At 58.1% G+C, this 26,549-nt stretch overlaps 4 protein-coding genes across 9 annotated transcripts; 3 read left to right on the top strand and 1 right to left on the bottom strand.

Moving 5' to 3' along the window:
- The first annotated feature begins 5,282 nt into the window (after nt 1-5,282).
- On the top strand, nt 5,283-10,874 carry GLA (galactosidase alpha). Of its 2 annotated transcripts, XR_010614828.1 has the most exons (8): nt 5,283-5,464; nt 5,760-5,934; nt 6,146-6,323; nt 7,713-7,804; nt 8,690-8,851; nt 9,374-9,571; nt 9,736-10,537; nt 10,627-10,874. XR_010614828.1 is itself a non-coding variant. In XM_065689459.1 (7 exons), exons 1-7 carry the CDS (start codon nt 5,292-5,294, stop codon nt 9,997-9,999), a joined length of 1,242 nt encoding a protein of 413 aa, XP_065545531.1. In that variant the 5' UTR covers nt 5,283-5,291; the 3' UTR covers nt 10,000-10,874. The 2 variants fall into 2 exon arrangements, 1 of the variants encoding a protein (XP_065545531.1); XM_065689459.1 differs by having other exon boundaries at nt 9,736-10,874.
- A 394-nt stretch (nt 10,875-11,268) lies between these two features.
- On the bottom strand, nt 11,269-13,909 carry RPL36A (ribosomal protein L36a). The gene is made up of 5 exons (XM_065689464.1): nt 13,810-13,909; nt 13,429-13,534; nt 13,147-13,214; nt 11,412-11,534; nt 11,269-11,331 (listed from the first exon to the last, which is right to left on the bottom strand). Exons 1-5 carry the CDS (start codon nt 13,810-13,812, stop codon nt 11,311-11,313), a joined length of 321 nt encoding a protein of 106 aa, XP_065545536.1. The 5' UTR covers nt 13,813-13,909; the 3' UTR covers nt 11,269-11,310.
- Nucleotides 13,910-14,183: 274 nt separating this feature from the next.
- Nucleotides 14,184-25,004, top strand: BTK (Bruton tyrosine kinase). Of its 5 annotated transcripts, none has more exons than XM_065689455.1 (19): nt 14,184-14,274; nt 17,186-17,480; nt 17,608-17,706; nt 17,941-18,009; nt 18,528-18,609; nt 20,082-20,210; nt 20,294-20,361; nt 20,856-21,031; nt 21,314-21,376; nt 21,583-21,637; nt 21,903-21,985; nt 22,084-22,211; nt 22,351-22,425; nt 22,735-22,906; nt 23,151-23,367; nt 23,862-23,926; nt 24,357-24,475; nt 24,565-24,722; nt 24,798-25,004. In XM_065689455.1, exons 2-19 carry the CDS (start codon nt 17,340-17,342, stop codon nt 24,867-24,869), a joined length of 1,971 nt encoding a protein of 656 aa, XP_065545527.1. In that variant the 5' UTR covers nt 14,184-14,274; nt 17,186-17,339; the 3' UTR covers nt 24,870-25,004. The 5 variants fall into 5 exon arrangements, with proteins under 5 accessions (XP_065545527.1, XP_065545524.1, XP_065545525.1 ...); XM_065689452.1 differs by having other exon boundaries at nt 24,779-25,004; XM_065689453.1 differs by having other exon boundaries at nt 14,192-14,274; nt 17,300-17,480; nt 24,779-25,004.
- Nucleotides 25,005-25,072: 68 nt separating this feature from the next.
- On the top strand, nt 25,073-26,383 carry TIMM8A (translocase of inner mitochondrial membrane 8A). The gene is made up of 2 exons (XM_065689465.1): nt 25,073-25,279; nt 25,572-26,383. Exons 1-2 carry the CDS (start codon nt 25,160-25,162, stop codon nt 25,731-25,733), a joined length of 282 nt encoding a protein of 93 aa, XP_065545537.1. The 5' UTR covers nt 25,073-25,159; the 3' UTR covers nt 25,734-26,383.
- The last annotated feature ends 166 nt before the right edge of the window (nt 26,384-26,549 follow it).

Below are 26,549 nucleotides of genomic sequence, written 5' to 3'. Positions count from 1 at the left end.
CCCACGGTGCCAGCAGAGAGCCTGAGGTGAAAACCGCCCCATTCCCCTGCTTCCTCCACACAGTGGTGCACGGGTGCAGCATTCCCTGGGCAGGTTCACCCCTGCTGCTCCTCCACTGGAGAGGAGAGCATCCGAAACCTCGACAGGACAAGCTCAGCAAGGCTGCCAGCCCTCCAGACCTGGACATCCTCCATACTTAGCAGGAAATAAAAGCAGTAGGTGATGTTTACGTAGGTCCTACAGAGAGAAATGTGTTGATGCTCTCCTTTGCCCTTGCTCACAGCCAGCCTGGGCAGACCCGCATCCTGGCAGGGTCTGTCCCTCTGCAGCCCCAAGTGCAGGAGAGGGCCCAGGGTCTTGCAGGCAGGTCAGCATGGAAATGGGATTCACCCTTTTCCTTGGAGGCTGTACCACGGCATGGCAAGGGCCCCAGTGACCTACCTGTGATGGCAAAAAGGACTCGGTGGGGCAGGGGGACACGGGTAGGAGGCCAGCACTGCTTGCAGAAGCCAGATCCGGACAGAAACCCCCACCACAGCCATTAGGGACCCCGCTCCTCGGGCAGGCATCACCCTCTCCCCGCATGACTTCGGGGAGCAGAGGCTCCCCCCCTCACTCCCCCCAACCCCTCAGTCTCAGCTCCATGCACCCATTTCACAGACAGGACAAGCAGAGGAGACCCAGCCCAGGCCATGCCCAGGACCCACCAGGACGGGCTGAGCCAGCTCTATCCATCCCATTGCCACCGCTGTGCATGCCATCATGGGGGTCACCGCGGGGCTGCACTGTGTGTCTGGGCCAGGCTTCCAAGCCTTGGTTTTGGGGAGAGGCCCCATTTGGAGGTGGAGGAAGGGGTGCATCCCCTGTCCTTGGCTCACCCAGCCCCGGCCCCCCGCGGCAGTGCTGAGCAGAGGTGCCAGCGGCACCCAGCACCCGCAAGCACTGGCAGCCCAGCCACCCTCCAGCAGCGGTGGGTTTTTAAACAGCATCAACCTTCCTGCGTACAGACATGAACAAATAAAGCCTCTCTGGGATTTTCAGTGGTGTGCTGGGGGTTTGTGTCTGCCAAGGACCCTGCGGCCAGCTCCAGCATCCCTCACGTGGGGGGGGGATGTGGGGATGAAGGCACAACGGCCCTGTGGGCACAGCCCTGCAGTTACACCCGGATGTCCTTATTACACCCAGCTGCCCTCACCTGCACACGTGTCCTTTCTGACACGGCTGCTGGTGACTGTCGGGTTTTACCTCACACACAGGAGATGCCACAGAGGTGGGCAGGAGCCCCCCGTGAGTTCCTACCCCCAAACCCCACCACTTCACCCCCCAGCCCCAGCTCTGTGGGGTGCTTCCACAGCTCCTTTCACCCTGACCAGGGGACAGGACCCACGATGGGACAGATGTGGGGCTGCAAGGGGGGCTCCAGCTCCGCAGTGGAGCTCAGACACCCGGACACGGCCGAGCACCCCAAGGGGTGAACCTCCCTGCACGGCCCCTTGGTGCCAGCCCGCTGGGCAGGCGCCAGCCTTACAGCGCTGCCAGCTGTGCCGGGGGGGGGCTTACGCCAGCCCCACAGTGCCCCCAGTGCCACCCGGGGCCGGCGCTGTTGTCCCCAGCTGGCGCAGGGGCAGGCAGAGCCCGCAGCTGAGGGCTGCGCTCCCGAGCAAGCATCAATCTCCCTCTGTGCTCCCAGCCAAGCGTCACAGGCCGGCTCTGTTGGTACCTCGCAGCCCTGTCGCCTGCCTGGGCTCTGCTGTGGCAGGGAGGAGAGAAAGCGAGGTGCACCCATGGTGGTGTTCTCTAAATGGGATAAACCAAACCCCCTCCATGAGGTCTGGGTGCTGCACATCCCCAAACATCGAGAGGATGCAGCCGAGAGGACCAGCGCGCTGTGCCCAGTTTCTGCACCCTCTGCTCGCCTTTCTCTTCCTTGCCAAACAGGTCCAGGCACCCTGCATCTGTTCAGAGATAAATGCTGGGGTCTGCCCTAAGCCACCTGGCTCTGGAAATTGGCACATGCTGGGAAATGGAAGTGGTAGAACACCCTTTTCCTAGGATAAAGCTCCTGGGTAGGGCTGTCAGGGCCCCCAGCACACAGCTCCAGCAAGCCCCCTCACAGCAAGGCCAGCGGCCAACTCAGGTTGTTCTGTCCCCTGCCTTTGGATGGATTTAGCTTTCCATTTCCTCCTGAGGCTGTGCACTGGGGGACACATCCCAGCCACCAGCTGTGGGCATGGGACCAGCACCCCTGGCCAGGTTAATGGCTGGTTTAAATAGAAGTTAATGGAGTTACAGCAGGGTAATGGGACTCACAGACAGTAAAATGAGCATCATCAGCACTGGCAGCTTCCCCACAGCAGCACGCCTAGTGCTGGGTGCCACAGGCACACACAGGTTTGGGCAGCATGGCCCCACACCAGCCCCAAGGGCTCCCTGGAGCACCTGCATGGGGACAAGGAATCACAGCATGGTTTGTGTTGGAAGGGACCTCAAAGCTCATCCAGCTCCAACCCCTGCCATGGGCAGGGACACCTTCCACTAGAGCAGCTTGCTCCAAGCCCCATCCAACCTGGCCTTGAGCACTGATTCCAGCCAGGCTCCCCTGCCAACCACGGAGGTTCTGATCCCGCTGGAGCCGAGCTCTGCTGCTGTGCTTGGGGGCATGGCAATGCCAAACCTTTCCCCTCCCTTGGCAGCGGTTCCAGCCCTGTCTGCAAACCACCCTGTCCGCATGGACCGGTGCCCACTGATGCTGTGTGGGACAGCAGGTTTGGAGCCCGGCGAGTTCACTGCAGCAAGAAGAGCAGCAGGTTACCAGGGCCCTGAGCACCCCGTGCCCTTCACACACTGCCCAGGTTTGGGTGTCTAAAAGCAAACACCAGGCTCCAAAGTCAGCAACGAGTCCTGAGCGAGCCGGGGACAGTGAGGAGCAAGTGAAGCACCAGGAGCTGCACTGGCAGCATGTGCTGCTGCGGGCCGACCGTGCCACAGTGCATGGGCCCTCACAGGACCCCAGAGCCGCTGTGGGACAGGATCCATCCACCACAGGGAAGGTCCAGGTGTGGGGCACTCACACAGTGCGGCTGTGCCGGCCCCAAGCCCCCAGCACAGCTTTGCCAGTGCTGCCCCCCCGGGCAGAGGAGCCCCAGGAGCCTAAGGGCACTTTGCCCCAGCACAGCCCTGCCACCTAAGCTGGGGCATCACCGCAGCCCATCACCTCCACCTGACCAGAGGGGCTTCACCAGCACTGTGCTAAACCCCACAGTCACATCCACACCCCTGGCATCGCTCTGGGACCAGCTTGCCCATACACAGACCATGGGGCACCTCATGTGCTCCCCAGCCTAAGGGGTGTTTGCGAGACAGGTACCTCCATGTGCAGCAGGACCTCTGGGAAGGGGCAGTGAGGGAAGGCTGGAACGTGGAAACCAGCAGGGATCAGCCCTGAAGTGCTCCTAAACTCTGGGATATGGGAATGTGGGATAACTGCATGGCTCTGGGCTGTGGTTTTACACAAGAGAAAACAAAGCGATGAGGTTTTCCAGCCCCAAAGTGGCTTGTTTTGGCCGACTCTGAGAAGCCTCTGCGCTTCAGCCCCTCAAGGGGCAGGGGGAGGACCCCAGCACTGAAACAAGGAGCAATTATCAAACCACGGGCTCTGTAGAGCTTTTGTTCCCTGGGCGCTGCAGCGCAGGGATCGGAGGACATCTAGCGAGGTGCCTCGATGGCCTCACACACCAGCGGCACCCAGAGGCCAAAGCTGTGGCAGCCCCGGCCCTGCAGCGGCCGCATCCTGCTCCCATCTTCCTGCTGTGCCAGGAACCACGATGAGAGCTCCAGCAGGGCTGCAGGGGCTGATCCAGCCCTGGGTGAGATCCACAGGGGTGAAGGATCAGCTCCTTTCCCATTTCGCATTGCTCTCACTGCTGCCCGGGCAGTGAGAGCCTCCACGCTCCCGACAGCCCGCGTGTGCTGCTGCTGTGTGATTCCTACAAACACAAGCATTAAATCCGGGGCTCATCTCAGAAACGCTGACGCGGACGCAGGTGCCCCTTACAGCTTCCTGAGTCCTGCTAACACCAGCACTGCCCAGTCCCAAAGGTTCACATCTCAACTCCCAGTCAAGCTGACTGTACCGGTGCAAACAGGGCAATGCCCAGTTCCTACGAGTTACGTGGAGAGAGACCACAGTCTTTGAGCGCAAAGATCTGCATGGGCACAGGCACCCCAGGCAGATGCGCTGCATCCCGCCCTGCAGGGATCCCACAAGCAGGCAGAGCAGCAGCAAACAGCCCGGCCATACCCATACCCCATGCATCAGCCTCTTGCCAGTGCTGGATCGCTTCACTCTGACCCTTGTATCCCTGCAAGAGGAGAGCCAAGTTCTGCAGAGACCCCATTCCCCTTCATTACCTCCCAACCTACAGCACCATAAACCACCCTGAGCTCATGGCAGAGACCCCTCCAGCCCCTCAGTGCAGCCGGAGCACTGGAGAGCCCTGTGCTCCAACACCTCCCGCAGCCAGGCTGCAAGGTGCTGTCTGCAGAAACACTGTGACACCAAAGCCTTCCTCCTCCACTGGTGCTGGACAAGGTGCCACGGTCAGGAGTGGGAGTGCTCAAGGTAAAAGGCAAAGTGAGGAAGATGAATGCAGCAGTGTGTCTCAGAGGGGTGAAGGCAGACTGGGGGCAGCAGTGCCTACCACGCACACTGAGAAGAGACAGTTTATATCTTTATTATATATGCATCCATTATAATTCCACAGAATACTTGTGACCCTCTGCATATGGTAGTTTGGGTAGATAAGACCGTGGTGTAGGTGCTGTGAATTTTGAGGAGTGGTCTCTGAAGATCGCAGGTGGTCTTTTGGGGAGAAAACCCAGCACTCGGTGTGTCCTTTGGTGGAAAGGCACCAGTGAAGGACACTGGGGTGCGTGTTCAGTCCTGCCAATTAACTACGCGTTCTCACTTTGTCTAATTCGCAACCCTGAGAGGCTCCCCCAGTTGTTTTCTTTTGCAGCCATTTACCAGTGTCTCAGCCCCAGTCTGTATTCAGTGAAGTGCTACTGCAGTTACACAGCGAAGCACGGATTGAGCCCACCATCACCGCACCGTGCCCCGGCACCGGACAAGCTCCTCCCCTCCCTCATGTGACCGCCGCTCCACATGACCCTCAGATAGGGGGCGGGCCGCGGTGCGACGCGCTCCCCCGTGATTGGCGGAAAGGCGGAGGGCGCCTAGGGGCGATTGGCTGGCGGGACGGCACGTCACGGCGGTGGCGATGGCGGCGGCGATGATGGCGGCGGAGCGGCAGGGGCTGCGCTGGGCGCTGCTGGCAGCCGCGGGCATGGCGGCGGTGCTGGCGCTGGACAACGGGCTGGCGCGGACGCCGCCGATGGGCTGGCTGCACTGGGAGCGCTTCCTCTGCGGCACCGACTGCGGCACCGACCCGCACCGCTGCGTCAGGTACCGCCGGCGGCTGCCCCGGGGGGCGCGGGTGCCCGCACCGGCGGGTCAGGGCAGGGGGCAGCGGCACAGCGCGGTGCGCTGCGGGCTTGGCCCGGTGTGCTGCCAGCGACGGGGCCTTCTCTCACTGCTCTGCAGTTCCACCCTGCCCCTGGGGAGCCATAGACTGGGGTGGGGTGGAAGGGACCTTAAGATCACCCGGTTCCAAACCCCTGCCGTGGAGGGGCGGCACGTTTGCGGTGTCGATGCTTGACGTGGGGCTGCCACGTTCTCTGCTTGCTTTCCCCGTGCCCAGCGAGCGGCTCTTTGTGGAGATGGCCGATGTGATGGTTGCTGAGGGCTGGAGGGACGCGGGCTACGAGTTCATTTGCATTGATGACTGCTGGATGGCCCCAACGCGGGATGAGCACGGCAGGCTCCAGGCTGACCCGAAGCGGTTCCCCAGCGGGATCCGCAAGCTGGCTGACTACGTGAGTGCCACCCGTCACGGGGCAGGCAGTGATGGCAGGCAGGGACCTGACCTGCAGCTGTGCTGGGAGCAGGGGAGGAGAGGGAAGGCTGGGTGGGGAATGGCTGTGTAGCTGCTAAGCTAAACCCCTGCCTGACAGAGTGGGGCTTGCTTCACTCCCTCCTGCCTTACAACTGCACCATCCCCAGTTCTCTTTCTGTCTGTAAGCACAGGTCCACTCCAAGGGTCTCAAGCTGGGAATCTACAGCGATGTCGGGAACAAGACGTGTGCTGGCTTCCCTGGCAGCTACAACCACTATGACCTGGATGCCCAAACTTTTGCCTCCTGGGGTGTGGACCTGTTGAAGTTTGACGGCTGCAACTCTGACACGCTGGAGCTGCTGGCAGAAGGTAGGCAGGGGCTCACGGCTGCAGTGCGCCACAGGGTGGGAATGTTCTGTGGGCAGCAGCAATTCCAGGCCCAGGGTGGGCTCCAGGGAGCTGCTTTTCCCCGAGTGTACTCATTTGAGGAATATGCTTACAGAAGCAGGTATGAGACTTTGTTCCCAAGGTAGTGAGTGTTTTTTACCTGCCCGCCCTCCTGGGGGCTCCCTGTGCAGAATGCTGCCTCAGCTCTAAGCACAGCAAAGGCTTTGACCTTCTGTGTTGCTTTTACTGGAAAGCTCAGAATGTTCCACACACTTAACCCTTAATCCCTTTGCTGAGGCTGTGCCAGTGCAGAACAGCTTGAAGCAAGAGCAGTGTGCGTGAGCCATAAAGAGGGCAGTTACCAGGGCTTTTAACAGGAGAAAAAAAAAAAGAAAGGAAATTCTGGCATTAAGCTCCTGATGGGGTTTTGATTTTAAAGCCCGGCAGTTCGAATCCTAGTGCAGAAGTTATTTGCACACGGGCTGGCAAGTCAGCAGCTGAAAGCTCCATAGCTCACTGTGCTGAGGGGGCTTGGTACAGACTTCTTGCAAGCACAGGCAAATCCAGTGCCACAGGAGCAGGTTTGTGGGAAGCGTGGTGCAACTCGGACCGTGGTTTTCTTTCAGCCGGGCTCTTGCTGCTGTCACAGTCAGCACCATGATGCTTGGCAGCAGGAATCCTGCACGCTCTGCCTGGCAGGGAGAACCTGCCCAAGTAACAATCCCATAGGAGCCAGTTAGTGGGGCATATGCCAGCTGCTGCAGCCAGAAGCACAGCTCAGCACCATGACAGCTGAGCTCAAAGCTCTTGTTGGATCAGATGTAACCAAGGTACAATCCAGTTGTATTGAAGCAGTTCCAGGAGAGAGAGCAAACTTTCCATTCCCTCTCTTCTGATTAAAAAGGACTTAACAGGGCTGTCTGGGGACAAAGACAGGAAAAACAAGTGGGTTTGCATTCCTATTCAGACCATATGGTGCAAGTGCCTCATAAGAACGTACTCCAGCAATATTAACCCAGTGCAGCTGTATGCAGCAGCTTGATAGATACCAACTTGTATTTTCCAGGTATCTAGAGTCAAAAAAGCCATACAGCAAAACTCCAACCTCTTCTCATGGCTGGATGTACAGAGATCAGCAGTCTCAGAGCAGTAAGCATGCCCATGACCTGTAGCAAAGCTGTGAAGGAGCTCACCTGTCCTTGGAAGGCTGCAGACTATAAGCTCCCCTGTCCCCCCTGGGGTATTCGTGCTGCAATGTGTTCAGCCTTGATTTAGCAAGAGTTGAACTGAAACCTGAACCTGTAATGTTAGATTAAGTTCCTGTGTTTGAACGAGGAGATTGTGTAACCTCTGTCTGTCGTCTTCCTTTAGGTTACAGACGCATGTCTCTGGCCCTGAACAGGACTGGAAGGAGCATTGTGTACTCCTGTGAGTGGCCTTTCTATCTGAGGCCCATGAAGCAGGTAAGGAGTGTTTTTCAAGGCTTATCCTGGAAGAAATTAACCATTAAGACTGCAGAACAGCCTCCTGAGAAACTTGTTGCCCATCTGACAGAGAACAAGACTGTGAAGTGTAGGAAAACCACGTTTTCCTCTAGAGCCCTGAAGCATACCTGAGGCAAGTCATTACTCTGCTGAATTCAATAGGATCCTGCAGCATGAAGACACAGCCCAGTTGGAGCATGCCAGAGAGCACAGCAGCATCCATCTGCTTTGTCTCCAAGGAGCCAAGCACGAAAACACTGGTAGTGCAGACACAGCCAGCAGATAGTTGGGTGTTATTCCCTCTGGACAGAGTGGAAGGAATAAGTGTACGGACTCAGCCATACCATCACCTCTGGGGACCAGGAAGGAGGCTTTAGGAAAGCCTATTCAACGGGAATTTTCCACACTGTTTACCAACAGATTTCTGCCACCCAGGATCCGTGACAGACTCTCCACCCATAGCTGGCTTCCCCTGTGCCACCATGACAGGATGGTGCCATTCCCTCCTAATTAATGCATTAGTCACCAAAGGGTGTAAACCCAAGAAATGACAGTAATTACTGGGATGTCACAGTTTAATCCCACTGGCCTTGTCATACCTTCAGTAAAATAGTGCTCAAAGGAATTTTCTAACAGAGCTAGATGGCCACAACCGTTCTCCCAAGAGAGGCAATAGTGTTGCCTGGAGCATGGCAGCCTGGAATTACTGGGCATAAGGCATCCTAGGGAACTAGATCATCCAGATGGTTGCTAATGTAAGGTGTTATCGAAGTTCTTCCCCAAATTATCCCTTATCCGGTCTAGCCTTGTGTATGGTCTGGTACAGTCAGGCTCTGTGGCTAATCACACTCATTGTTTTGGCAGCCCAATTACACAGAGATCAAACAGTACTGCAATCACTGGAGGAACTTCTTTGATGTCTATGATTCCTGGAGCAGCATCAAGAGTATCTTGGACTGGACAGCACTTCACCAGGACAGCATTGTGAAGATAGCTGGGCCAGGGGGCTGGAACGATCCTGACATGGCAAGTAGAGCAACACCTGCCTCGGGTGTAGGCTGAGAGGGATGGGAAGGGAGAAACATTGAGGGGAGGGGCTCTGACAGGGCTCCAGGATCAGGAGCTTGATGAGAGCATCCCTAGCTGGAAAGAGAACTACAGCTACAGACAGTACCAAGGAAGTGCTGTCTCTGTCATGCAGCCTCAGCAAGCAGAGTGGCAGAGGGAAGGTCTCTGAAGTGCTCATCTCCCACTAGAGGAAATCCCCTGTGATGTAAGGAAGGAATAGCTGCATCCAAAAGCAGATTTTGAAATGCTGCCTAGCAAGCTGAGGATCTTTCTTTGCTTCTACCAGTGGTTTTCATCCTGAATTGCCCCAGTAGTCATGCCTTGCCTTTCCCAACCTGCTCCTGGCACTCAAGACTATCTAACCAGTTCCTAAACAGGGGTCCCACCCTCAGCATCCGGCCATTTACCACTGCTTGTGTTGGTGGCCCAGTTTCTCCTTGACAAGCAGGGTTACCAGGTACTTTTGTGTTCTTGTCACAGCTGGTGATTGGAAACTTCGGGCTGAGCTGGGATCAGGCAGTGACTCAAATGGCCATGTGGGCTATCATGGCAGCTCCCCTCTTCATGTCCAACGACCTGCGGCACATTAGTCCGGAGGCCAAGTGGCTGCTCCAGAACAAAGAGGTGATTGCCATCAACCAGGATCCACTGGGCAAGCAGGGATACCAGATCACCAAGGTACAGCAGGCAGCCAGTCTCCTCAAAAAGGGGATACATTGGGTTATAGGGGAGTGGGTTTGGGAACAGGAGCCAAGTGAGCCCACTCATTCCTGAAGCCTTCTTAGTTAGGCATGAAGAGCAACAGTTCTGCCTCCCTGACATGTTTATTTTCTCCTTGGCAGGACAAGAACTTTGAGCTGTGGGAGCGGCCCCTGTCTGGCCAAGCCTATGCCGTGGCAGTGCTGAACCAGCAGGAGATTGGGGGACCCCGAAACTTCACCTTCCCCCTCACCTTCCTTGGCAATGGGCTGGCCTGCAACCCAGCGTGCTCTGTGTGGCAGGTCCTGCCAGGCAGCAGGGCCTGCGGGGTGTACAGCTGGGTGTCCTCCCTGAGCGTGGAGGTCAACCCAACAGGCACTGTGCTGCTCAAAGTAGTGGCACTATAGGGGGCACAAAGACAACCTCTTTGTAAGCCTCAGGCTTTCTAAACTTCTTGTCAGAAGAAGTGGGGTGGGTGCCTTTGTTCTCTCCTCAGGCATTTGCTACTCAAGTGCTTCTATATGGACTTTAAACCTTCAGCCTAACGTGACAAATACCCATCGCTCCATTACCAGGATGGAGGTAACAGAGAAAGGGGTGCTGCTTCTCTTGTTTACCCTTTCTCTAGCATCTCACCCACCTCTTTCCCCAAGGGGCTTTAAGGACTGCGGCAGGGCAGCAACTGGTCATATCCACTGCCACTACCAAGGAAATGCAGAGGATACATACAGCATCTTACAGCTCCTTGAGCATTTCAGGGACAACAGGGAAACACCCTGGCTGCCTTACTCTTGCTTTGCCAGGCTGGAGCACAGAGTCCAGGAACAGGAAACCCAACACTCCCTTCAGAGCATGGACACCTACCTTCTGACCACTCAGGGACTGGCCTAAACCACTGCACTTCTTAGCAACTGCTTTCTTAACAGCTGCCTGCTTAGTATATATGTAAGTGTCATGTCTTGGGACTCAGCTGTTCGAGGCTTCTTCTTACCCCAGGAGTATTTCTCTCACCAGCGATGGACACTTTCCTTTAGATGACAACTCCTTCATGATACAACTGAGATCCTATCATGTGAGCTGCCTCCAAGAAGTACCTGTGTGCTTGCTTTCTGCTGCTGCAGTAACCTTTAGGTTCAGTAACACAGGAGATGGATACTGAATCACTTATGCAACTATCATGTACAAATATGTTCTCTTCTGACTACTGCACAATCAGGATATATTGATTTGTTCTTACTTCTGTGATTAAGCACTTTGATTAAATATCCCTTTAAAAGGCCAAGCTTTTTCTTAGTTCTACTACACAGGAGTGCAGCTCAATATCTGAAATTAAACCAGTTTTAGATGACAGCAGAGTTAATCCAGTCACTAGGTTCTTGTAGGATTTGTAATGATTTACTACAAAGAACACTCAGTAAAGCTGACACCGTGCAGCCACACAGCCCCTGTTGCAGGCAGAGGTCATGCTGAGAAGCCACTGGTGCAAAATCCATCAGAGCCTCAGGCTCTACACACATTCTAAAACAGCTCTTGGGAAGACAGGAGATTCCAGCCATTGGCAGGGCTTTTGGGTAACACCTGATCACTTACTAAGCAGCTCTGCAAGCAATACCTTCCTGCTGGGATGATGTAGTTGTGAGTCCAGCCCCACCACCAAGAAAAAATACAAGAACAGATCACTTCCAAATACTTTAATATGGTCCATAACAATGAGCAGGTTAGAACTGGATCACCTGGCCCTGTAAGAATGAAGAGATGGAGTAAGTTTATTCACCACTGAATGCTGCCACCCTCATCCACCCGCGGTACACAAACCTACCTTTCTCTTCTTGTCTCCTCCCAGCTCAAAGTGCTTGCACCTCTTAATTGCCAGCATCCTCTTGGACCTGCAGTTGGGCTCCACACACTCCAGCCTCAGCACAATCTTCTTCGTAGTCTTAGCCTGGGATGAGAGGAGCAGAGTCTATCAATGCACAAAATGTCCACAAGCAAACAAACTGCTGCTGTCAGGAAAAGCATGTTATCTGCACTCCTGAAGATTCAGCAGCTTGTTCTCATAGTGCAGATAAAAACACTACCAACAGAGCTGGGCTCCCTTCATTAAAAACCAGGCAGCACCATAAGGGCCAGTACAGGAGTACACTGGATCGGTACCTTCACAATAAAGAACACTGGTTCAGTGGGGCAGGGCTGGCTCCTGCAGAGCTCTGCCATGCTCCAAGCCCGTGCCAGTGAACGCACCGGGAACAAGCACTTTACAGTGTGGGAGAACAGACCAACAGCACTCAGGAATTCAGCAGGATCCTGAGCAGAGACGCATCTGGAAGCAGCACCAGCTTTCCCCAGAACACAATGTGCTCAGTGCAGACTCGCAGCTACTGACAAAGAAGAAACCCAAGACTACAGAGGGAAGAACCAAAGCTGCTGTAGCAGCTGCACAGAGCTGGTATCACCAGTTACCAGCTTCACCCAATCACCCATGTAACAGTGACTAGCAAGTAACAGGAACAGGGATGGCAGAGTATAACAGGAGAGTGCCAAACAGTACAGCAGCAGTACGGCTGCTCAGTGTACCTGCTGCAGCGGTGTTTTCTGCAAGGTCTCCCCACTTCCTGACAGCAAATCAACTTGGAGAACTGCTGTCTCATTTTCTTCTTGCTGGAAGACTTCCTGAACATCTCCAGCACAACACCAGGACTTTCCAGCCATGCACCAAGCAGCTTAGTAAGTAACTGAACAGTTTCACACAAGAACTATAGCAAATCAGCCATTGGGTTCTGCTTCCCTGCTGCAAATACCACAGATTTTGGGTCCCTACAACTCCCTGCCAGGAGGTACATAGAGGTACAGAAGGAAATCGGGCAAGACCACAGCTCCAAGTATCCACACACTGCAAAGGACAGAGGATGACAGCAGCAGGTCCCTGCAGCTCATCTGTAACAGAATGCATTGCTGCTCTGAAACTTGCAGGGAAGGCTTAACACAGCAGCTCTCTTGTACTGGCTCAGCGGTATCGATTTCCCTGGAGCCAGCAGACTCCAAGAAAACCATGTTGCATCCTGCAGTGCCCCACGAGATGCACATGCTTTGCTTCTACCGTACCCTTGCACAGACAGCACCATCACTGTGCAGAGCCTCACAAACCCGGCAAAGTTTCAATGAGAAACTCCTGCCACTTCAAGACCACAAGGAGAGCAAGCAGCAGCCTCCCCTTCCCCTTGCTGTACTGGCTAGCAATGAAGAAAATGCTCCTTCCATCAAAAGCATCACTCCCAGTAAGCCCCCGCTCCCCTCCAGCATCAAGGCTCCCTGCACAACCTGCTGTGCAAACACATGCTGCGTCGTCACTCCTGAAAACAACAGCAGCGCCACACAGAACAGGAGCAGCAGGGAAGATGTGGATGGGGAATTTACACTCCCCAGACACCACTACCAGCAGAGCTGCCATAACATGGCTTGAGCACAGGACCAGCAGAAGGCTGAAGCATCCCTCTTCAACTGGTATGTGAATTACCATGAACGCTTCAGGTCCTCCTTCCAGAAGCAGCACTCACCTTCTTACGGAAGATGGGCTTTGTCTGGCCTCCGTAGCCGCTCTGCTTCCTATCGTAGCGTCTTTTTCCTGCAGGGAGAAATGCTTCTCTTTAGGCAATGACTCAAGACACGCCACAAAGCACGGCTGCCGCTCACCAAACTTAGCAGAACTCACTCTGCAGCTGCACCCCGGATCAGAGGCAATCCCCTCCTCTCCCGCAACCATCAGCGCGGGGTGGGACGTGGCCACCCGGCTCCCCCACAGCCTCCCTCAAGCCGTGCCCCAGTGCCCCCAGGCCTACCCTGGGCGTAGAGCGAGTCCTTCCCCTTCTTGTACTGGGTGACTTTGTGCGGCTGGTGCTTGCCGCACTTCTTGCAGTAGGTCCGCCGGGTTTTCGGGACGTTCACCTGCAGGGCACGGGGGAGCTCGGTCACCGCGGCCAGGAATGGCTCAGGGCGTGCAGCGCCGCCACCACCGCAGCTTAGCCCGGCCGCCCTTCCCCTCCCCTCGGTTAGGCCCTGCGCCGTCAGCCGGGACCCGCGACCTCCCCCGCCGCCCTAACCCGCCCTAAACCGCTGGCCGAGCACCCCCCGCAGCGGCGGGCGCCTCGGGCGGGCGGAGCGAGCCGCCTCCGGGGCGGATGGCGGCCGATGGCGGCGGGCGCGCCGCGGCGGGCACTCACCATCTTGCCGGCTGCGGCCCGAAGAGGAGGAGCGCCCGGGAGGCGGAAGCGGATGGGAGCGGTGAACTATAGAGAGGAGGCGCGCAGGGAGCGCGAGTGGCGCCGCCTTGCGGCGGGAGGAGAGCGGGGCAGGGGGCCGGAGGCAGCGGGGTGCGGAGGGCACATGGGCTGACCCTGCGCGGTGCGGAGCGGGGCTCATGGCGCTGCCCTGCAGCGCGGCCCCGTGCCGCGGGGGTGCCCCTCGTCCCGCGGATGCGCAGCAGCCCCAGCCGCGGCCGCCGCAGGGGGAAGCGGAGCTGCTGCCCTTGAGTCAGAGAGCAGGGAAAGGGGAACTGAAAGGGTGGGGGCGGCCGGGCCCGGCCTTCCTCCCTGCGCAGCCGGCCCCGCCGCCACAGCCACCCCGGCCGGCCCCGGGCAGCGGGCACGGCGGGACCCCGCGGGCCGGAGCGGCGGCGGGAGGGCCGGGTGAGTGCGGCGGGGCAGGGCCGGGGCTGCCCTGTGCGGTGCGGGGACGGGGCTGGAGCACGAGGGTGGCCGTGCCCTGCCGGCAGCGCGGGGAGGAGGGAGCCGTGCGGTGCCTGCCTGTGGCCTCGCACCTCTGTCCCGGGCACAGGCCGCATGCTGGCTAGCGTGGGCTGGGGAGGCCCCACAGCCCCACGGCTCTGGGCAGGCCGAGGAGGGGATGGGTACCGTGAGGCCGGAGTGCGGCAGAGCAGGGTGGTGGGCAAGGGGGGCTCTGGGGCCGCAGTGGAGCACGGGATCAGGGTGGTGTGTGTGTGCTATGGACCCCAGCAGTGCTCCAGAGCACGGGATCAGGGTGTGTGTGTGCTATGGACCCCGGCAGTGCTCCAGAGCACGGGATCAGGGGGTGTGTGTGTGCTATGGACCCCGGCAGTGCTCCACAGCATGCGATCAGGGTGGGGTGTGAGTGCCAGGGACCCAGGGGTGCTGCAGAGCAGGGGGCCGTGGTGCTTGCAGTGCCTTTGCCCGTGCATTTTGCAGTAGACGCTGCTGGAGCGCAGCTCTGGGTTTGCTTCTGAGCCTGTCCCATGCAGGAGATTCCCTCCACTTCATTGTTGTCTCCCTCCAGGCTGCACCTCACACACGGGGGCTGTGGCATTTGGCATTCACAGACACCCTGTCCCCCTTCCCACTTGCTCTGGGTATGCCAGCCCCCATCCAACAGTGGTGGCCAAGAGGCTCGGCTCCTTAGCAGGACATGTGCAGGGACCATGGTGGGGCACAGCACCGGCAGCGTGTGCCGGGCCTGGCGGTGGGGTCAGAGCACGCTTGTCCGGGGTGTGACAGTGGCAGGAAGTCACACGCGCTGGGGACACACACAGGACATGCTTCCAGCCGCCCAATTGCCACCTCTGCTTTGTCACAGCACAGCGGTAGTGGCTGCAGGGTGAGTCCCGCAGGGAGCCCACCACCCCCAGGGACAGGCAGGGACAGAGCTTGTGGCAGAGCCAGGGACAGGGAGGCTGTGCCATGCTGGGGACAAGGGGGCAGTGCTGGGGACAGGGAGGCTGTGCCATGCTGGGGACAGGGGGGCAGTGCTGGGGACAGGGAGGCTGTGCCATGCTGGGGCGGAAGAGCCCTGAGATACCCATGTCGGCACTGTCCCAAAGGACATGGGATGTGCCCCATCTGCCCAGCACTGCTGGTGGTGACCCGGCTCTGTGAATCAAGGCAAAGCTTCTGGAGACCCAGCACTGCAGATGGGATGGGATGGAGCCCAAAGGCTGCTCTGCTCAACCCCTGTGGCTGTGTCGGGGGGGGATGCACAATGGCAGCCACATTTTATAGCTAGGGAAACTGAGGCATGGGGCTACAAGGTGATGCTGGGGTCGCTCTGTGCTTGGCCACCACCCTGTCAGTGGCAGCCCCAGCCACTTGCCCTGTGCTCAGCAGGGACCCCGGTTGCCTTCTCCCCAGGCTTGGATCTGCCAGTGGAGGCTGCTGTGTTTTTCTAAAGAGCTCTTAACACCTCATTGCTTAAGGGGGTTTTGCTTTATTTTGTTTTTTAAACCACCCAAACAAGCAGAAAAGGCCCACGAGGGCCACAAGGGTAGGGAAAGGGGATTCTAGGAGCAGGAGCCCTGCTTGTTCCCACTCTTTCTGGCTATAGCCACTGCAGTGAGGCAGGATTGCAGGATCTGTCCTGGAAGGGTCTGGGCATCACCAGCGCATGGGGCAACACCCGTGCTCCTGCCCCCCAGGCTGGGCATGCCCCAGAGAGAGGCACAGCTGTGGGGACCAGGTCCTGGCATATTTGATCCCCACCTGGTCCCTCTCATGGCTGAGCCAATGCCTGCCTCCTGTGTGAGGGCAAGGGACGTGCTGCCTGGCTGGGCAGCGGGGGGTTCAACCCCTGGCCCCGGCCCTGCTCTGAGCCTGCCCCCGAGAAGTTGAGGGCAGCAGGGAGGGAAACCGCTTCTCCTGGGATACCCTCTAAAGCTGTGTCTGTAGGAGCAAACGGGAAGAAGGTGGAGGTGAAGCAGGAGCAGGGCATGTAGATAGGCAGGGCAGGAGACATGGAGGGGAGGGCTCCAGGTCACAGTTCAGCAGTGGCCCTGTGTAGCTCATGAACTCCCTGATGCATCCAGTTTGGAATGAAGCATTGGTTACAGCCCTCAGAGGAGAAGCCCAGAGCTCTGTGGGGTGTTGGAACTGTCTGGGTGCCGCAGTGCAGCATGGAAGGGTACAGGATGCTCCAAGAGATGGGCCAGGGGCAGAGTTCCAGCCACCCTGGAGGCAGGGCAGCAGTGGAATGCAGTGCTCTGAATTGAGCCCTTTTCTGCCTGGCCCATCCTTGGAGAGGCTCAAGGGAAGAGCTTTGCTGAGGAGGGCTGGGGAAGGATCAAACCCCTCTGGTTGCTGGCTGGAGGCAGCCCTTCGAGCCTGGAGGAGGAGGAATGTTGAGCATCATCCTTGCTCTCCTGCAGGCTCCATGCACACAGAAGGGAAGGATGCCTTTAGGGCTACTCTGTGCTCTCAGCAGCTATTTGAGGCCAGGACCTACCCACAAGTTTTCAGGGACTGGTCTCTCCACAGAGGCAGTTCAGCACGTCCCTGCACAAAGTGCCTGCGCTGTGGCAGGAGGAAGCGGCCCACACAAACATACACACATGATGCTGGAGGGGAGGAGGGAGCCCTCTGGGTGTTGCTGCTCAGGCTCTGCACTCCTCCCTCTCTATTTATGTCTGTCTGTCCATCGGCACACCCACGGGGCCCCTCCAGCATCCATCAGAAGCCAAAGCCATCCGGGTGGTGGCTTGGTCCATAGCCTGGCATTGGAGAGGGGAGAGGGGACAGGAGAGGGAGAGGTCCCATCACAACCACCCCACACTGACCTGCCCGCACACCTCTGCAGCTGATTCCCCACCGTGGTGGTCCCAGCACCTCCGGGCTGCCCCTTGGTCAGTGGAGGCAGTGCACCAAGTGAGGTCCAGCAGCAAGCACTGTGCTGGTGTTGTGCTGGCCACAGCAACGCGGCGAGCACAGCAGAGGAGGCCAGCGGGGCCGACATGGCCAGTGTCATCCTGGAGAGCATCTTCTTGAAGCGCTCGCAGCAGAAGAAGAAGACATCTCCCCTCAACTTCAAGAAGCGCCTGTTCCTGCTAACAGAGAGCAAGCTGTCCTACTATGAGTATGACTTTGAACGGGGGGTGAGTCGGTGGCCACAGGGCTCACCAGTTGTCCCTTTGCCAGCCCAAGGGGTGGGTGGTTGGACAGGGACAGTGGTTGGCTTGAGCCTCCCTTGGTGATCATTCAAACCAAGCCTGTGTCTTGCAGCGCCGGGGCAGCAAGAAGGGCTCAGTGGACATTGAGAAGATCACCTGTGTGGAGACAGTGGTGCCTGAGCACAACCCTCCCCCTGAGCGGCAGGTCCCGGTGAGGAGGGGCCCCGCTTGTGTCCCCTCGCTGGGGAAGTCGGGAGACGGACCCTGCTCTGGGGTGGTGGGAATGGGGGACAGACCTACTTGGCATGGGGGGCTCTGCACCCATAGCCCATACCGGGGGTCTGGCTTGATGCACGGCAGGGGGATGCCAAAGACTGTGGGTCCCATGGGAAACGCCAGCAGCCGAGCAGCAGGATGCCAGCATGTCTCTGCCTCTCTCTTCCAGAGAAAAGGAGAGGATTACACCAACATGGAGCAGATCTCCATCATCGAACGGTTCCCTTACCCTTTCCAGGTGAGTCCCTACTGCACCCTTCGTGGGTCCACTCTTACTGCAGAGGAGGACCAGAGGGGGACCTGGTGCCAAACCCGGCATCAGTGCCCCCATGTCAGGCATCACACACCCATCTGGGGACACCCTGCTGCAGCCAGTGCTGCACGGGGCAGGCAGGTGAGCCACTGTGAGCCCTGGGGAGTTGGGCAGTTCTATTTAAGGGGGCTGCTTAGGTGCAGACCAGCTTCTGAGCTCTGTTGTACCTCTTTCGGCCCCATGGCCCATGCTGGAGCGATGCTGTCTGCAGGGTGCCCACTGAGCTCCCAGCCCAGCTGCCTGCCTCTTCTGGACACACTGAAAGTCAGAGAAGGAAGTGGAAAGTCTCAGGGGAAGGGGCTTATTTAGAACTTCTCTGTCACGGTCCCGCGAGCAGCGTGCAGGGCAGCACACACAGCACAGCCTGTGCTCTGCCATAAGCCTCGGCTCCCCCCATCCTCCCCGGAGACCCCCGGTGGGTGCTGAGCTGTGTGGTCCTGCAGGTGGTCTATGACGAAGGGCCCCTCTACGTCTTCTCCCCGACGGAGGAGCTGCGCAGACGCTGGATCCATCAGCTGAAGAGCGGTGAGTTGGGGGGCTGTGCTCCCCCCCCCAAGCGAACACAAGCCAGGAGCTGTGCGTGTGGTGTGACCCAGAGCCACCAGGCTTCCGGGGTTGTTATCTCGTGGTTCCGCTGTCCCATGGCTGCAGAAGAGTGATCAGAAACTTCTCCCGTGACCAGAGCACTCATAAGACTCTGCCCCACATCCACTCCTTAGCATCCTGAGCTGCTCCTGCCTGGGGACGTGGACACTTGCCTCTGTCACCCTCTGGCTTCTGCCCCACCATAGCCACTGCGGCTGAGGCTTCTTGCCCTCTCACAAACCTGCTCCAAATGAGCTCGAGCAGGCTCAGGAGTTATTGAGGGCAAAAGGAAAGGGCAGATGTGGCCACACAGCTGTACTGGCCTGGAACACAGGGGTGGAGCCCCCAGTGCTTTGGGAACAAAAGCCTGCGGGAAGCCAGGGAGCATCTCTCCCAACCCACCCCGAGCTCTGCTGAGCTAACACTTTGCCGCATGAGGTGCTACCTGCTTGAGCTGAGCATTGCAGCAGCACTGCCGGGGTGCTTAAAGCTGGCCAGGATCTCCCAGCACACTGCGGACAGCTCTCTGTGCTCCCTGAATGCAATGATCAGCCCTGTTAAATCATTTCAGCCCCTGCTGCGCTACTGATACACAGCCACACGTGGCCCCGCTGAGGGTTCACCTCAACTCGCTGCTCATGGTTCGGTGCTGGAGCTGCCTGTGTGTGCCTCTTGGTGCGTGTGCATCTCTGTGGCTTTGTGCTGGTGGGTGATTAGCTGCTTGAATTGACACGGGGAAGTTTGCTGCAGCCAGGCGGAAGCAGCGCAGGCTGATAACGGGGAAGTCGGTTACTTCACGAGAGCCCTGCAGCTCTTCCCCAGCAGGCAGCAGCTCTCTCCCACTTCCCTGCTGCAGCAGGGGGGCTCCTGGGGCAGCTAAAGCCAGTGGGAAATCCACAGGGAAAAGGGGAAAGAAAGTGCTGGTCTTTTGGTGCCGGGATGCCCTCATCCTGCCCTCATCCCTGCAGAGCTGCTGTGAGCCAGCACGGTGCTCTCGTGGTGTTCAGGCACATCCAATTGTCCCTCTAGCTTGAAGAGAAGCACAAGGAAGCTGTATGTCTCCTAGCAAAGGAGCAGTACCGCAGCAAGGGAAGTGCCTGAGCAGGCAGGGATGGTGGCAGTGCCCTGCTGTCCCCATGGACAAGCCAGGCACAGCACTGGCCTCCCTCCCCACTTCTGAAGATCAAGGGTTCAAAAGAGCTGCAAACCTCAACAGCCGGGGGGTGCTGGACATTTTGGCTGCAGGAGCAATGAGCTGAGGTGAACCCTCAGCAGGGCCTCATGTGGCCGTGTATCAGCAGCACAGCAGAGGGTGGAATGATTTAACAGGGCTGATCATCTGCACTGAGGGAGCAGAGAGCTCTCTGCAGCGAGCCGGGGACACAGCACTCATCCCCCCTTCTCTGCCGCAGTGATCCGGTACAACAGCGACCTGGTACAGAAGTATCACCCCTGCTTCTGGATCGACGGCCAGTACCTGTGCTGCTCCCAGACAGCCAAGAATGCCATGGGCTGCCAGATCCTGGAGAGCAGGAATGGCAGTAAGACACTGGGCACCCTCCCTTCGCCCTGTCCCCAGGTCACAGCATCTTTCCTCACCTTAAGTCCCTTTTCTGTTCGGAAGGTTTAAAAGTTGGGCGGTCGCATCGCAAGACAAAGAAGCCTCTTCCCCCAACTCCTGAGGAGGACCAGGTAGGGGCCAGCAGCAGCATGTGGGTTTGCTCCGAGGTGTTTAAGGAACAGACTAACTGGGAAAAGCCAACACGTTCAATGGCATTGCTCAGAGATGTACAGGAGAGGTGGGTCAAGGTGGTACCCTGAGGGAGAAGGAGCTTGAATCAAAAGCCTGGAGGAAAGTCAAGTGATCTCACCCCTGAGGTTCCCCAGGGGGAGCTGGGAAGATGGAAAAGCCCCAGGGTAGGGTGGAGGAGTCACAGGTTAAGCCAAAAGGTAGAGAGAAAACTCTTCTCTTTTGTGAGGATGGGTCTCTGAGGTGGAAATATTGCAATGAAAAGTGCTGGGGGGGGGGGGGTTTGGTCTCCTGGTGGAGATACATGGGGGAGCTGAGACAGTCACTGCACTGACTGGCCTGAGCCCACTGCCCAGCAGGCCTGGGGAGGGTCTCTCCTGGGCACTGTGTGTCTGCCAGCCTCACCCTGTCCCATGCTCTCCCTTGCTCTGGGAAGATGAAGCCGCTGCCTCCCGAGCCGGCCCCCAGCACGCCGGGCGAGATGAAGAAGGTGGTGGCCCTCTACAACTACCTGCCCATGAACGCGCAGGACCTGCAGCTGCAGAAGGGCGAGGAGTACCTCATCCTGGAGGAAAGCCACCTGCCCTGGTGGAAAGCCCGTGACAAGAACGGGTAAGAGCTCCCATTGCCCACTGCAGTGGCCTCTCGAGGTGCCATGGCACTGGTGGCAAACACACCTCTTCAGCATCCTGGGGGTTAGGACAGTCAGCAGGCTGCCATCCGGGGTGGCACATGAGGACAGTGCACAAGACTGAAGCAGGCTGTGGTAGCATGAACCCAAATGGGTTTGCACCAAGGTTTTTGAGCCCATTTCTACACAGCATTCTGGGGCAGGAACCTGCTTTCGCCTTGGCCTCCTCCATCAGTGTGTGACCAGCCCCTTTTCTTCTGCAGGAGGGAAGGATACATCCCCAGCAACTACGTCACTGAAACCAGCAATTCCCTGGAGATCTTTGAGTGAGTAGAGGGCACAGGGATGGTGCAAGCTGCACGTGGTCAGAGATTTTTACATGCAGTTCTGTTAAACACACACAGCCTGCGAGCCCAGCTGGGTCCCTCTCCCTCTTCCCTACCCTTTGAGAGCCTCCAGTCATCCCTGTCCTGGGCCACACTGGGGACAGCAGTGGCTGTGGTGCTCTCCCTGACACGTGTCCCTGTTCCAGGTGGTACTCAAAGAACATCACCCGGAGCCAAGCAGAGCAACTGCTCAAACAGGAGGTAAGTGCTGACTCCCTGGGCTGGTTCTACACACCAGCCCTCCATGGGCGGCTGTCACACTGTGTCTGGCACGGGACCAGCCTGGCTTGGGATGGGATGGGAGCATCACCCCAAGAGCCCAGGAACCATGTGTACTCCAACATGACCTCTTCAGGATACGTCCCCTTAGGCAGGGACTGGAAGTAGGACTCCACTCACTTTATGTCTTGCCTGTTACATTACACCACCCCATAACCACTCTGTCGCTCTACCCTTTCTCTTTCAGGGTAAGGAAGGAGGCTTCATTGTCCGAGACTCCACCAGCAAGACAGGGAAATACACTGTGTCCGTCTATGCCAAGTCCTCTGTGTAAGTGGATCTGAGAACAGCTTGTTCCTACCTCAGAGGCACCCCTCACCCTCTGCCTGTCCTCCCCACGCTGCTGACCCCTCATACTGTCTCTCCAGAGACCCCCAAGGCATGATCCGCCACTATGTTGTGTGCTGCACCCCCCAGAATCAGTATTACCTGGCAGAGAAGCACGTGTTCAACACCATCCCGGAGCTCATCACCTACCACCAGCACAACTCTGCCGGTCAGTGCTGGGGACGCAGTGGGGCCAGCAGTGCTTTTACTGACACAACAGTATCCCCACCTTCCCGCACTGAAGGCAGGAGGCTTGCGTTCCCTGCTGGGTAGGTGTGGTGTGGCAGTCTTACCTTCTTGTGTCTCAGGGCTCATATCCAGACTGAAGTACCCTGTGTCTCAACACCAGAGAAGTGCTCCTTCCACAGCAGGCCTCGGCTATGGTAAGCTGGCCTCACACTTCCCTGGTTGCAGCACTGACTTTCTGAGGCTGGGATCCTGCCTGTCCCATGGCACAAGGGCTCACAGCCTTCCCAGGAATCACTTCCCAACACTCACTGGCCCCCTGGTGACAGTTCTGACCCAGGGATGCCATAAACTACTTTGCTCCCCATCCCTTGGAGGAACAAGTCTCAGATTTCATGGATTTTTGGGATGTTTTTTCAGGCAGCAAATGCTTGTGAGCTCTTCTTGGGCTTGCTAGATCAGGGAGGCCACCTGCACCCACATTATGCTCGTTCTCTCTATCCAAGGGTCCTGGGAGATTGACCCAAAGGATCTGACCTTCCTGAAGGAGCTGGGGACGGGGCAGTTTGGTGTGGTGAAGTACGGGAAGTGGAGAGGCCAGTACAACGTTGCTATCAAGATGATCAGGGAGGGCTCCATGTCAGAGGACGAGTTCATTGATGAAGCCAAAGTCATGATGTAAGTGGTGAGCAGCCTGCAGGTCAGTGCTGGACCTGCCTTGCAAGAACGGCTGCGCCTCTGGGTGGCGTGGATACAAAATGCATCCAAGAACCTACTGCCTTTGCCCCGATTCCCTGGTGAGCTTTTCCACCATCACCTGGGCCAGGAGCACCTTCCCCTCCCACGCTCTTTATTCACAGTTGCTACTTTTGCTGCTTGGCCTTTTAGATGCTCAGAACTGCCCTTCTTGTCCCCAACGCAGGAACCTGTCTCATGAGAAGCTCGTGCAGCTCTATGGGGTCTGCACCAAGCAGCATCCCATCTTCATCATCACCGAGTACATGGCCAACGGCTGCCTCCTGAACTTCCTGAAGGAACCTCGGCGGTGGTTCCAGCCTGCCGAGCTGCTGGAGATGTGCAAGGATGTCTGTGAAGCTATGGAGTACCTGGAATCCAAGCAGTTCCTGCACCGGGACCTGGTAGGCCTGTGGCTGAAGGACACATCTCCAACTGAGCAACAGCCACAGCATGTCCTGAACAGACAGGGTTCAGCTCATCATGACGAGGACAGGCAGCTCTGCAGCACATCCCTCTAAGCTTTCCCTGCCCACCTGAGTATGGGCAGGATGCTCTGAAGTCACTGCAGTGATTTAGCAGTGATTGCAGAAAGGGCAGGACTGGATAGTTTTCCAGCAGATGGGAATTCAATCTGTGGCTAGGGTAGGGTTTGTGTTTGGCAGCATCGCTGGCTCAGACACGAAAGGGACCTCTTAACCCCCATGAAAAGCTGAGCCCTGGTTTGTCAGCCCTGGTCTGGCATCGCTAGCTTGCGGTGCTGCTGGGTGCTGTACCTGATCTCCTCCTGGTGCTGCTTTGTTCAAAGTCCCACCAGAGACGTTGCCCCTCTGTAGATAAGCAGGATGCTGGAGGCAGGAGCAGGTAGGAGTGACTGCCTCCATCTCTCCACCCACAGGCTGCTCGCAACTGCTTGGTGAACGAGCAAGGAGTTGTGAAAGTTTCGGATTTTGGCCTTTCCAGGTCTGGTGGATGTGTCTTGTGTCACCTTCCTGTCTCAGTCCTGCAGCTCCTCCTTCAGTCTCTTCTACATCTTAGTCCTTCAGCTCTGTTTTTCCTTTGTCTTCCCCTGTCTTTCCGCTTCATTTATCTTCCTCAACCTTCCACCTCTCCACTCTCCACCATCCCTTTCTTACTTCCCCCATCCTTTATTCCCCCCTCTCTTTGCTGCTGCTTTCTGCCACCTCTAATCTCCTGGAGGCAGCTTTCTCTCCACATCCCCTTTTTTGTGGCTATGCTTTTGTGTCACCCTATTTCTACCTGTTGAAACCCACGTGGAGGCCAACCTGTTGTCACTCTGAGAGCTGCCAGTTCCTTTTGGGCTTCGTTGGCTGCATGTAGTAGCGAACTATGGAGAGCAAGGCAGGCACCCTGATCTGTTTGCCTTCTGCAGGTACGTTCTGGATGACGAGTACACGAGCTCCATGGGGTCCAAGTTCCCAGTGCGGTGGTCTCCCCCTGAAGTGCTCCTGTACAGCAAGTTCAGCAGCAAGTCTGATGTCTGGGCTTTTGGTAAGAGCGTGAATGACTCGGAGATCGGGAGCAGCTTCAGCCACAGCTGCTTCCATGCCATGAACCGCGCCTGCCGTTCCCTGTGCCAGGCGTCCTGATGTGGGAAGTTTACTCCCTGGGGAAGATGCCTTACGAGAGGTTCAACAACAGCGAGACAACGGAGCACGTCATCCAGGGGCTGCGCCTCTACCGCCCGCAGCAGGCTTCGGAGCGGGTCTACGCCATCATGTACAGCTGCTGGCATGAGGTAAGCGGCCCGCAGCCCGGTGCCCACCGCAGGGGTGCCGGGACCCGGCTCCGCAGCTCCCTGCTCTCCCTGCAGAAGCCGGAGGAGCGTCCCACCTTCTCGGCGCTGCTGGCCAGCATCCTGGACAGCACGGACGAGGAGCCCTGACCGCGGGCTGGTACCACGGGGCTGCTGCAGCGGGACACGGCCCCCGAGGGGCCCTCACGGCCGCCCCTCACCAAGGCCGGGACCGAAGCGTGGTGCCCGGCGCCGGGAGCGCTCAATAAACCGTTCGGAACGCTGCCTTCGCGCTGATACCTCCCAGCCGGCAGGGGGCGCTCGGCGCGGCGCGGGAGGGGCGGGCTCGGCGCACGCGCGGTGGCGGCGGCGTGGCGCTGTACGGCACGTGAAGGTCGCGGCGCGGCGGTACCGGCAGTACCGGTATCACCGGTATCGGGATGGACGCGTCCGCCGCAGGGCTGGGCGCTGCCGACCCGCAGCTGCAGCGCTTCATCGAGGTGGAGACGCAGAAGCAGCGGTTCCAGCAGCTGGTGCACCAGATGACCGAGCTCTGCTGGGTACGGGCGGCCCGGTTCCGGTCACCGCCGCGGCGGCGGCGGCGGCGGTGGCGGTGGTGGTGGTGGTGGGGCGGGCGGTGAACCTTTGTCCCCAGGGAAGGAGGGAGACGAGCACAAAATGGAGCCGCTGTGGGAGCCTTGTGATCCCCGGGGATTGGGGGGCCGTGGGGAAGGGGAGGACGGGACGGGTTGAGTGCCGGTCGGGGGGCCTGGATGGGCTGGAGGAGGGTCCCGAGGGGGGGATGTCGGGCCGCGGTACGTCCGGGACCAACGGGTCCCCCGCTGTGTGCAGGAGAAGTGCATGGACAAGCCGGGCCCGAAGCTGGACAGCCGGGCCGAGACGTGCTTCGTGAACTGCGTGGAGCGTTTCATCGACACGAGCCAGTTCATCCTGAACCGGCTGGAGCAGACGCAGAAATCCAAGTCGGCCTTCTCGGAGAGCCTGTCCGACTGAGCGGGACCCGCGCCCCGGGGGACACCGGCCCCCCCCCCCGCCGGCTCCCGGTCACCACCGCCCGAATGAGCCCGCGGCGGCAGCTCGGGGGGTTAGGATTTAATTCAGTGCCAGGCTCGGGGAAGTTGCAGCCAGATGAGAGCCCACGGCAGAGGCACAGTCGCTGCTCCCCGGGGCGATGTGCTGCTCCTGGCTCCGCGGGCCAGCAGCCGGCTTTGTGCTGGGGCTCCGGGGCCCCTGGTGCTCCGCAGGGAGCGTTTGGAAGGCACCCGCTCGGCTGAATGGAGGGGTGGTGATGCTCACGTTTGGGGTGCTCCCAGTGCTGATGTTAATGTCAGCTCTGCGTGAGGCCAGCCCGTGACCGCTGCCTTAATGGTGCTGCACAAAACGGACCCTCCTGGGTAGGCACAAGCCCTGTAGGTGCCATCGCTGCTCAATGTGGGAGAGGTACCCTTAGTGTGAAGAGCTTGCTGGGCACAGTGATCATCCCAGGCAGTAGCACTACTGGGGACTACTTTCCACAGGTAAATCATTCATGTGGCCAAAGCGACAGGTTTTCACACTGCAGCACAACTCTGTCAATACTGACTCGCTCCATTAACTGCTTTCCCCTGGTCAAGGTAATAAATATTAACTGGGTCAATTTCTAACATGAGATTCTCCTTTGTTCAGGTAGATGGCCACTGAGGACTGAAAACCTGGCCTTGCCACTCCCCCTCCTTCCAGTGATCGTGCTTATTGTAAATTAGGGAAGGGTGTAATTATCTTTTGGCTAGAAGGTCTGTCCTGAATGGGGACCTGTTGCTCAATTAATTT

Source organism: Lathamus discolor, chromosome 9, assembly GCF_037157495.1.
Source record: "Lathamus discolor isolate bLatDis1 chromosome 9, bLatDis1.hap1, whole genome shotgun sequence".
NCBI lineage: Eukaryota > Metazoa > Chordata > Aves > Psittaciformes > Psittacidae > Lathamus > Lathamus discolor.
Note: the sequence above shows the minus strand (reverse complement) of the source record. Positions and strands in the feature narration are given on the sequence as shown.